At 50.9% G+C, this 11,575-nt stretch overlaps 1 protein-coding gene across 20 annotated transcripts in view; it reads right to left on the bottom strand.

Moving 5' to 3' along the window:
* ARNTL (aryl hydrocarbon receptor nuclear translocator like) overlaps positions 1 to 11,575 on the bottom strand; it is a 106,932-nt gene that overhangs the window by 27,025 nt on the left and 68,332 nt on the right. For 8 of the 20 annotated variants that reach the window (XM_045484567.1, XM_045484570.1, XM_045484566.1 and 5 more), the window contains 6 exons: positions 7,018 to 7,146; positions 4,053 to 4,176; positions 3,232 to 3,384; positions 2,648 to 2,668; positions 931 to 969; positions 564 to 605 (listed from right to left, as the gene is read on the bottom strand). In XM_045484567.1, the coding sequence (XP_045340523.1) occupies positions 564 to 605; positions 931 to 969; positions 2,648 to 2,668; positions 3,232 to 3,371 (242 nt within the window). In that variant the 5' untranslated portion in view covers positions 3,372 to 3,384; positions 4,053 to 4,176; positions 7,018 to 7,146. Of the gene's footprint in view, positions 1 to 563; positions 606 to 930; positions 970 to 1,611; positions 2,288 to 2,359; positions 2,464 to 2,647; positions 2,669 to 3,231; positions 3,385 to 4,052; positions 4,177 to 7,017; positions 7,147 to 11,575 lie in introns of those variants that run through there. The other 12 variants (XM_045484577.1, XM_045484575.1, XM_045484573.1 and 9 more) reach the window with 5 other exon arrangements.

Raw genomic sequence — 11,575 nt, 5'->3', positions numbered from 1 at the left:
TTCGCGGGGCAAGGCCCAAGAGCAGAGTCACTGGGCCCGTTCTCTTTGGGAGGGCCCTCCGGTCAGCAAGGGGCAACCCGCTGAAGACGGTGGAGGAAAAGCTTCAGCCTTAATGGACTTCCTGCTACTTCCCAAGTCCCCTTCACGTGAAACGCACTTCGAGAGCCAGAAGTGAAGTATGGAGAGGGCGAGGGGCAGGCAGTCACATCAAGCCAAGGCCCCCACCCCCTTCCGCATCTCCTAAAGGATGCTTAGACAGACAGGGACCAGACAGAGCCGCCTCGGCGGTGTTCAGAGGGCCCAGAACCAGGACAGTTTACAGGGAGAAAGAGGGTCCATGCTTACCTTGTTTTGGGTTTTGTTTTTAAATACTTTTTGGTTTTCAAGTTTATTTATTTTGAGAGAGAGATAGCAAGCAGGGGAGGGGCAGAGAGAGGAGGAGACAAAATCCCAAGGAGGCTCTGCACTGATATGGGGCTTGAACCCACAAACCAGGAGATCGTGACCTGAGCTGAAATCAGGAGCCGGATGCTTAACCGACTGAACCACCCAGGTGCCCCTACCTTGCATTTTTGATCCTTCCTTGGTGCTCTGTATATTCTAACCTGGAGGTGGGGGGGAAGAAAAAACAAAAGATAAAGCACAATCCCTGGGAGACTAATGGCAAAGTTATACAGCTCTGTTTTCTTCCCAGTTGAATTCATTTCCCTGCTTAATCCTGCTCATCTCTCTCAACACACAAGGGCTCTTGGTTGTTAGCCACTCTGGGGGCTGGGGGCTGCGGAGACCATCTTGAGCTCCCAGGCTCAGAGGCTCCTAGTTTATCCCCAATCGAGGACATGGGTGAAACCCACACCAACTAACACAACATGTAATTATATAAAAGAAAATGGCTATAAAGGATGAAGTTCATGACTAGGTTCATGGTACCTTCCGTGAGGGTCATCTTTGTCCGTGTCCATGCTTTCTCTGAAAGAATGAGAGAACATAACTATTTGTTAACAAAGACATACAAAACTGTTTCTTACAATATAGAAGGCTCTCATTTATCCAGAAACTAAGTAATCAGAAAGCTCAAATAGCCAGTGTTGACTATCGACTTAGAGTCCAACAAAGACAACTTGAACCTACTACACAAGGACCGCTTCTCCAGAGTATCAAGCAAAAGTTAGGTGTAGTCTCAGAAGAGTTTGCATGGTAACATCTTTTACAACATATTTTGAACATCGGGAATACACAGCATTATGGAAATTCTTAATCAGAGTATCCAAATAACTATACTACCTCATTCCCCTCATCGTTCTGGATAAATGGAGTTCATTCATTTGCAAGACATACCAAGCCTCAAATATACGTGTGCATACATATATATTTGGGGGTGGTGGTGAGGTGAAGAGGGGGAAACCAAAGTACCCACAAAGAAGCACTGAGCAGAGCCCTCAGGCAGCTGTTCAAAGGCACTGCTACCCAATGTTCTGGTTCTCAGCAAGGTGGGGAACCCCCAAGTCCGAGGAGCTGGGTTATAGGGCAGGAGTGGGGCTGAGGGTCCTGGGTCACCAGCAGGGATCTACCTCCCTTTCAGAGACACCAGAGATCCAAGTTTCAGGGCACCTTGTGGTTCGGTAGAAAACAGATGGAAATCCTCCAAGGAAGGAGTTCCAAATCCTCCTGGGGGGAGCTCACACCCTTCTCCAGCCCCTAAGTTTACCAGGAGGGCACTGACGAACACCTGAGCTTCTCTTTTTCTTGTATATCCTATTAAGAACAGAGGGATGTGGCCCTTCAAACAATGTAGTCTCAAGGGCAAAAACAACTTTCCCAGGGGCACTGAATCACACTGTGGGCATTCTAGAACAGTGGTCCAACCAGGAGCCCTTGATTTCCTCATGGGCAGGGAGTTTCTGTAGCTAGTCCTAAAGCTCAGAAGCAATCATTCAGGCCACAGAGGAAAACGAAACCCCCCCCTCCCTTTCTGTCTAGACTCATGTGTGGTCATGGAGGCCCAGATGATCATCCCAGGTGAAGAGAGCTCCGCCTGACCGATCAGACTTTAGCACATTCAAATTACAGGGAAAGGGATCATGGGTGCCTAATGGGGTCTCCATGAATCACCGAAGATTTGCAAACAGGGTGCATGAGGGAAACCTGGAGGTCTCGGGTGGGGACAAGGTTGGAAACCACAGGTTGAGAGAGCAGAAGTCTTAGAAGGCACCAGTGACTATCAGCACTTGCCTAAGACAAGTGGTCCCTGGAGAGCGTCTCCTGGCCTCCCTGCTGGGAGTGACTACACCCTCTCCGTACTCACACCCACTCTCCATCCCCTGGGCAGTTGCTTGCTCAATCATCTGGGGTCACTTACATATTAATCATAGCACCTCCTAGTGGGCATCTGACCTTCAGCCACTGTGCTCCCCAAATTCGACCTGTGAACTTCAGCAGAAAGGACATCTGCTGTAGGGGAGACACCTCCTTGGAGATTTTCCCTCATTAAACAAAAGAAAACCTCTTAAGTGGACATTTGGATGAGATTCCACGCAGTTGCCTCAACAAAACAAAACGTGCCTTTGAGTGTTCTACGCAGCACCCTACTGGCTGGGGGTTTGTACAGATAGAGAAGAGTTGACTGGAAGTGTGCAAATTTACTTACTCAAAAGAAAAGTCATCAAGTCTAAAAAGAAACAAAAATGCTATTTAATATAACAGGTACATACTAATTTAAATAATGTTTCAGGACAGCATCAGTGTTCCTACAGTGTTTTGGGAGAGGACCTGTACTTATTCCTTCTACAAACACAATGAAGCGGCTGAGGTCTTCCTCCGAGAGAGGCCCTCCGGCAAAGTTCTCTTTGAAATCACCGAGATTACATCCATAGGCTTAGCCAGCTTGCTCAAAGGAGCCAAGGATGACGAAGGAAGGGGTAAAAGACCTAACTCGGCTTTAAGGTTCTTCCTTTTCCCTTGACGTGGAACAGTGTGGGGACAGGAGAGGGTTCGTAAGTGCCTCAGCAGTGCTGGAGGCTGCCTCCTGCTGATAATCCACGGGGAAGAGAAAGAAAGAAAAAAAAGAAAAAAAAAAAGCCGATCGTGCGGCCACCTAGACTTGGATCTTTCATTTCCATCCCTTTCCACCAAGAGGACCCCTTCTTCCGGGAGGAATGGTAGATGGCCCCTCGATGTTCCGGGAACGGACACCAGGTTTGGCCAGAGGAACATGAACCCTGAAGGGCTTACTGGTAGTCGGTGGAGCTGCCTTTCCGCTTGCGGTTGCAATCTGTGCCGCCGGGGCCCAGGGGGCTGGAGAGGAGGTCGGTGGTGCCCGGGGACATGAAGTCACTGATTGTTGAAGAAATGTCCATTCTCTGGTCGGCCATTGGAGGTCGGGACCTAGCACAAGGAGGCACAAAGGCGCGTTTGTTGCCACGTGCTCTTCTCACGCGGTGGCGGGCCAGGGTGGTCTGGTGGAGGGCCGGGTACTTGTGTATTGCACTAACACCGCTGCCACCCAGCCAGCTGGAACAGGGACGTGGCAGAAAGGAAAGAGCGTCGTTCAGACTTCACGAGTTATGGCCGAGCATTTAGGTTCACCTGCTCACTGTTCTGGTGAAGACACAAAGCTCAGAGAAACCGGGTGGCTTCTCCCATGCTACGGCAGAACCCAACACGCTAGGAGTTGTCGCCCAGTGCTCCTACCTCGGAGGGGACCTGCTATTCCCTGACGGTTCGATTTTCTTCCAATCCATAAAGCAAACAGGATTCCCTAGTTATCTTTGTGTTTTTGTTACAACTTTTGAAAAAGTGAGGGGAAAGCAGAAAATATCCTTTCTCAGACTTGAAGCCTCTCTTGGGAGCCAGGAAAATATGGTCCCTCCCTATCATCGGGCCAGGCAAAAATCTGTCCCGTCTTTCCCGGCTGTCCGTGGTACCCCACATCCCCTGCAAGGAAAAGCTGCATGAGGACACAGAGACCTTGTAGAAAACTTTGCAAAACGCCTTGAGAATTCACATTTCAAAAGCGTGGAGTCAGCCGGCCCAGAAGAGAGGCTGACAAGTACCTTGCAAGGGACTCCAAGTCCAAGCCGAGTTGAGAGGGCCGCGCACTGCCCGCGCGGACGGGCCGAGCTCCACACCACGTGACCCGGGCGCTCACTCCCTCTCCCTGGGCTCAAGTTGCTTCATCTGCAAAGCAAGAGGGGAGACTGTGAGGCCGTTTCCAAGATGACGGTCACGGCCACAGATCAGTGCACCAGGGTTAGGAGTGGGCCAGCTTTTCACTTGCGGGGCCACTGCTGGAGGGAACATCTTTGTGCTCTATCCCCAGGCAGCTGAGCTATGATCTCTTAGGACAAATGTCTAAAAGCATGACAGAAGGGACCGCACATAGTATGTCGGGGTACATTCTGGAACACCGTGCTTCAGCAGAGCTCCAGTAATTTATATCCCCAACAAGAGTGCCTGTCAATCTGAAGAAAAAAAAAACAAATCCCCATTGGTTTTTACTTGCATTTTTAAATGATTACGGATGGTGTCCCTATGTTTATAGGCATTTCTCTGGTTTCCTTTGTGCCCACTCATGTCCTGCTTTTCTACCATATTTTCTTCAGGACGGACGGGCCTCCTAACTCATGTTCACCTGGACACCTGAACCTGCTGGAAGGAAAGCACACAATGAACTAGCTGCCCTCACTTTCAATCCACGACCTCTCACCACTGACGCCAGTGCTGCCGGTGGCCCTGGGATCCCCTGCTCCGCTCCTGGGAACATCACACCTGCTCTTTTGTCCCCATCCGTACTCTCAGCTGATACTTTCTGCTCCACTTCACTGAGAAAAGTGAGCACATCTACGGCTCACCTACAAGCTGCTGTTTAGGACCCTCTGCCCCCGAGGGGTGGGGCCTCCATCCTCTCTTACTACTGAAGACCAGCACTCCCGAAGTCTCCCCCTGCCTCCGACCCTGCACCATCCACTTTCCCCCCTCTACTGGATCACTCTCCTTTGGGTAAAAAACACACAACAACTCTCCTCTTGAGGAAAAAAACAAACGCTTTGTTGAACTCTACGCCCTTCTAGTCCCTACCTCATTTCTCAGTTTCCAATTCCTTTCCTTTTACTTGCTATAAACCAACTCAAATTGGGCTTTTGTACCCATCATTCCAATCAGACAGCCCCCGTTAGGTTCCCCAGCGACCTCCTCGTTGCTAAATCCAGTGGCTGGTCCTACATTCCCTCCCTAAGTGCCCCATCCCAACACCTGCTGGAGCTGATCTGTCCCTCCTTTGTTGGTCCCTCCTCCTCTCTCACCCCTACATTGGGGTCCTGCGAATGTCATCACACTTCCTGTGTTTATACCCACTCCCTAAGAGGTCTGTGTACTTTCACTGCTTTAAATATGACCCACGCTAGGAGAACTCCCAAATATATACCTCCAAGCCTGGACACCTCCTGAATTCCAAAGTTATACGACTGTTTCCCGGATGTCTCCCTTTGAATAGACAACAGAGACCTCAAACTCAAGTATCCAAACCAAACCCCTGGTCCTCCCCAAGCCAGGCCCCCTCATGATGCTCACATCAATGGTACTTCCATCCTTCTCAATGCTCAGGCACCAAACCTAGAAATCATCCCAACTCCTTGCTTCCTTTCACAGCCTGCACCGGATCCATTAGACAATCCCATCAGCTAACCTTTTTAAAAAACATCCAAATCCAACCACTTTTCCCCCATTCTCTTTTCAATTTCCGCTCAAATGTCACTTTGGCAGCGAAGCTTCCCTGAATGTCCACAGCAGCACCAATCCCCTCTAACCGCCCCACCCTGCTTCATCTTTACCCACAATCCTTATCAATAATTTACTAGCTTCCTTCCCATTAGACTAGAGGCGTCAGAAGGGCAGGGATTTGGTTTAGTTCACAGCTTACACCCTAGTAGCCTAGAACACTCTCTAGCATAAAATTCAATAAATAGGGGCGCCTGGGTGGCTCAGTCAGTTAAGCGTCCGACTTCAGCTCAGGTCATGATCTCATCGTTGGTGGGTTTGAGCCCTGAGTCAGGCTCCGTGCTGACAGCTCAGAGCCTGGAGCCTGCTTCCGATTCTGTGTCTCCCTCTATCTCTCTGTCCCACCCCCAACTGAGCTCTCTCTCTCTCTCTCTCTCAAAAATAAACAAAATTTAAAAAAAAATTAAAAAAAAACCTCAACAGATGTTGAATGAATAAGTTTGTACGTTAGGAATATTCATTCTTGTATGTCATAGATGTCATAAATATCAGCCCCCTTTTGGCCTTCTAACTTTGCTTACAGTATTTGTAGGCACAGTTAAAAGTGACATTAAAAAAAAAAAAAAAAAGCCTTTTCTCAGCCCCAAAATACAAATGCTCTCTTTACTGATATTTTTGTAACTTTATTTAGCTCTTTATCCATTTGGAAATTATTTTTGATACACTACTTACGGTTGGAAACTTATTTCCGTCCAATGGATAGATAACTGTGCCAACACCATTTACCAGACCTTCTGTTACCCATCATTTGAAAGGCCACCTTTATTGGTTTATTGTCCTATTCCGTTCCTTTGACCTAGTTACTTCCAGTCCAGTCCTATGCTATTGTGGCTTTATAATACATTTTAATATTGGGTAGAACAAAATCTTCTCCCTCTTAGTACTTTTCATCTTCAGAATTCCCCGGTTATTCCAATGTATTCCTTGAGAAGCAGGTTATAATCGTTTAATCAGATCAACGGTGGCTGCCATGATAATCCTCATTATTACTGACAGTAGGAGAAGGAGACCAAGGAGGAGTAGAGTCCTACCCTCGGGGTCTCGGCGACCCTCTGGGCTGCGGGTCAGTTGCGGGGTGCCACGTCTAGCCCCCACTGTCTCTTTGTGAACAGCCAGATGACAGCCTGAGGTGGACTATTCCAAGTTCCAGGGCTCCCGGGAGAAAGCACCCTTCCTAAAAAGAACTCCCATGGGAACTGCCAATGACAGCAGGTGGGGGGAGTTGGGGAGGTGATTTATTACCTGAAGTTAGAGTTCTTAAAGCTCAGATCCACTGCGGGAGAAGCAAGGGGCCACGGGGCTTATCGGTCACCTCAAAGCGATTTTCATGTTTTGTAGTTTCCTTTCGGGCAGTCAACTTCTTCCGGAAACCTACAGTGGGGCCCACAAGAAAAGAACACCCAGCCAGGTCACTTGGGGGAAGATAAACCGAACGATCTCCTGTTGGCTAAGGGACACGGGGGAGCTAGCTCCCGACTCCTGGTCACAGGCTCACAATCCCAGCCTCCAGCTGCCTATTAAACCCAACTGCGGACACATGAAGGAAGCTGGCAGGCAAGATTTTTCTACGAAAAACAATGCTTTTTAAGTGATTAAACATGGATTCCTGAACGTGCCTTTAAGAGAAAGAAGATTAGCTGTACTTTTCATTTCTCCTACTAGCTCTGTGTCAGGCACTGTTCTCACCGCATCACGTAGATTAACTTATTTACACCCCAAAACAACCATGAGGTAGACGCTACTATTTTCTTCACTGTACCGATGAGAAAGCGGAGGCAGAGAGAGACGTGAAGACGCTAGCCCAGGTCACACAGCCGTGGGGCCCCATCGCCGCTGAGGACAGCCTCCGCTCTCTCCCAGGTGAAGAGCCGTCCGAGCGCAGACAAGGAACAACAGAAAACAGGCCTTCAGGAAACACTAAGCCAAAGCACGTGCGTACAGGGCCATATCTGAGACTGCTAGAGGCAAGGTAAGAGGTTTATAGGAAATGCCCAGGAAGTTCATGTACAGAGTCTGGGCACATAGAGCTAAGGGGAAAGGCAATTCGGAGAAGGTGCTTGTGTGATCAAATGGCCTGCCGCCCTGCCCTTCTCCTACTGGCAGGAGACGGGTCTCCTCTCGGGCCTGTGGTCCCCGAGTCTAGAAGGAACTGGCTCTAAAGGAAGAGGGCCACACCTGCCCTCCCATTCCCTTTCTGGAGACGGCAACATCAGGTCTTCAGTGGGCCTTTCCTGACCTTTCTGAAGCAAAAATTCTGGGGTTTCACAGTCTGCTGGCTACTTCTTGCAGCCTTTGGAATACCTTGGTCTTGAACGTCCAGAAATAGGGCTGCTTTTGTCCTCTTGACTTAAGCTTCTGTGCGGTCTGATTCAGACACCCTCACTGATTCGGGTAGCCACAGTCTGGACACGTGCAAACAGCAGGACAGGATTTTGGACTTCTAGTCCCTAAGCCTCAGCTGAACAGCCCATGGACACCAAGTCCCCAGGGCAGTGCTGCCCAAGCACTTACCCTCCAAGAGTGTCTTCACCACGCGTGACTCGGATGGTGGCACCAGGGCTCGTCCGGAGCCCCCCCACCTTTGCAAGGACCCCTCTCACAGTTACCTGTTGTCTCTTGGAGCTCCCTCCCTGGGCTCGGTCGGATTCCCCACATGGGTCCCACGCTCTCCTCCAGCCCCCAGATGAGGATCCACCCTGGGCGCCCCCTCCTTCCCTTACCCCGCTTGCCCTCTGACAGACGGGCCACTGCCTCCCTCCATGCCGTTCTCCGCCCCAGCCTGGGCCCTCCATACTGTGGTCGCAGATAGGATCCCCCCCCTTATTTAAAACACTTCAGTAGCTCCTCCCCTGCTCTGCCCCAAGCCTTCCAGAAACTCCCTACCAGGAAACATCAAACCTCCACAACAGGTTGGTTGGCTGGTTGGTTGGTTGGTTGTTTCCTTGCTTGCTTGCTTGCTTGCATTTCCTGCCCCGCCCAGCCCTCCCCATCTGATGCCTAAAGCTCTAGGCACTTAAGTTCTCAAGAGCACGTGACCTCCACTGGCCCACGCTGCTTTGCCCTTTACTAATTGGTCACCTGGTGAACGGCTCTCCTTTCAAGTGCCTTCAGGTTGAAGGCATTTCTGGCTCCCCTGAGAGGCCTTCTGGCTCTGCCCATGCTGCTCTGACCCTTCTCTTCACACCTGTGGCCCCTCCACTCTCTGCCCCGCCTCCGTGATCTCACTATTAGGGAGTCCCCTGGGTACCGCACCTCACTCTCTTTCCCTCACTTCTCCGAAACTTAGATGAAGGCTCTCAGTACCAAAGCCCATATGAAATTTCTTATCTGGATCCTTTATAGAAATAATGAAAGCTCCCACAAATGCTGGCACTATATTTTGCAAAACAAAAATCAGAAAGGCCTTTCCTGTATGCTTGGACAAAGTAAGGAAGCTTGAATCAGCTGTGACAAGTATTTTTGGAAAGCTGTCTTCTCTCCAAGAAGGTGTTCTCAGATGTAAGACAATGAATGAAACGACAAAAGAAAACCCCTCTTTCTGTGCTTATTTCTTCCGACGGAGAACTGAGCCCCGGGAGGGAGCTCCAAGAGACAACAGGTAACTGTGAGAGGGGTCCTTGCTAAGGGGGGCTCCGGGCCAGCCCTGGTGCTGCCATCGAAGTCACACATGGCAAAGACACTCTTGGGGGAGCCTGACCTGGAATCGGGGACCCCGTGTGTGTCCACTTCTGAGCTGGAGACTTCCAAGGAAGTCTGGAGACTCCTAAGGAGGGGGAGGCTCACTGGATGTCAGAGGAAGCAAGGCACAAAGAGACTTGTGCAGCGTGCTTGGGGAGAGCTTGATGGTACCCTCAGTAACTCCTCAATCCCCTCGTGCTCCTTGGAGCTCAGGAAGAAGAATCTCAGGGGCTCCATACAAAGGAGCACGGGGCTGGAAGGGGAGTCCCAGCCCCGGCTAGCCCCTGCAGAGCACCTCGGCAGCTGAGAAGGGTGAGGGTGTCAACCACTATTAGGCACCAAAAGCAGACACAGCTGCTCCTCTGAGCAGAGCAGGTGAGCCGAAAGCCAGAGAAACCCACAGGGGTCATCGACGAGAGGATGAGAAACCCACCCATGTCATCTACAGGAGGATGACCACATTGAAGACCACCAATGGCAGACCAGGCGTCTCTCTCTGCTTTCCCTCCTCCTTGACCCAGTACCCCAACGTGCTACAAGAAGGGGAGGGGGCGTGTAGCTTGCATTATGGTTCCAACTGTTAGCCTCCCCTCCCTGCAAGGACAGTGTGCAGGACGCCCCAGTGTTGGCCCTGCCAGGTGATTCTCCTTGATGGATGAATGCCAGCGGAAGGGACAGCCTCAACTTTCTAAAAGAATCTTTAGGGGCGCCTGGGTGGCGCAGTCGGTTAAGCGTCCGACTTCAGCCAGGTCACGATCTCGCGGTCCGTGAGTTCAAGCCCCACGTCAGGCTCTGGGCTGATGGCTCAGAGCCTGGAGCCTGTTTCCGATTCTGTGTCTCCCTCTCTCTCTGCCCCTCCCCCGTTCATGCTCTGTCTCTCTCTGTCCCAAAAATAAATAAACGTTGAAAAAAAAAAATTAAAAGAATCTTTACCACGTGTTCCTTTGTGCCGAGAGCGGGAATTTCCCGGAGCGAGGCTCCTCCTTTCGCGGAGGTCCCGGATGGATAGAGGCACGAGGAAGAAATAAAGCTTTGCTACTGGGAGCCACTGAGAGGCTGAGGCTGGGTGTCACTAGGGAGACCAACTCTTCTGTTTGCCTCAGACCTTCCCACTTTAGCACCGCAAGTCCTGCCTCCCAGAGAACCCGTGTCCCCCACATGGACACGGACAGTCGGTCACCTAGTTCCTACCGCTGCATCTCTCACCCATCCGAAGCAGACCGACACAGGCAGGACGAAGGAAGCACAGACAGGATCCTGGAGCCACTGACGGATCCCCTGATCTGGGAGGAGGGAAGGGACAGGGAGGTTCACACTGGACTAGTTTCATCTTCACAATAACCCATCCGTTAATTGTGGTCATTATCCCCATTTTCCAGGAGAGGATGGAGGAGGCAAAGCTAACTTGCTTAAGATAACGCAGCTGGCAGGTGGGGACGGAAGCCCAAGTGTGCCCGGCTCCATACTGGGTCTTCTGACTACCACACCATTGCCAGTCCCGTCTCCAAAACCACCCCCAGCCCCAATCCAAGCATTCCTGGAGCAGGCATGAGAGGAAGTAAGAAAAGGCAATCCTAGTTCAAGACAGCTACAGAACCTGAACCAATAGGTTTGTCTCTGGGCTTCCTGGCAGCCAGGGCAGAGAAGGAAACGTCCAGCCCTCACACTGGCTGGGAAGTGTATCCTCTGGACAGACGGACCAGGGAAGGGTATCTGTCAGGGAGGTTTATGGGACCTGAGCAATGCCGGGCCTAAGGGCTCTGAGGCAACAAGCTTTGTGAAAGAAGAGAGTGCTTCCCCCTTTTAAAATGGGACCTCAGTGAACACCTGCCCCGGCCTGCCCCTACCCTCAGGTGTGACAGCTGATGGTGCTCTGTTAAGCCACGTTGTGAAGCCCCAGTATGTCACTAGGGTGGCAGTGTTTGATGGCGTGGCTTAATAAGAAGGCGTGGCTTAGGAAAATATGGACGCTAGGGAATCGGCATCGTCGATTACCCTACTAGCTGTATGCCTACTGATTTGCTTCCTCAAAACCCCAAGCCTTCCAGTAAGGGCCCCTGCATGGCCATCTCTGTATCCCATAACCTTCAGGGGCCTGCCCTGGGCATAGAGGTGTTCCAGA

The sequence above is a fragment of the Leopardus geoffroyi genome, chromosome D1, assembly GCF_018350155.1.
Source record: "Leopardus geoffroyi isolate Oge1 chromosome D1, O.geoffroyi_Oge1_pat1.0, whole genome shotgun sequence".
Taxonomy (NCBI): domain Eukaryota; kingdom Metazoa; phylum Chordata; class Mammalia; order Carnivora; family Felidae; genus Leopardus; species Leopardus geoffroyi.
The sequence above is the reverse complement of the archived record's forward strand: the minus strand, read 5'-3'. Positions and strand labels throughout refer to the sequence as shown.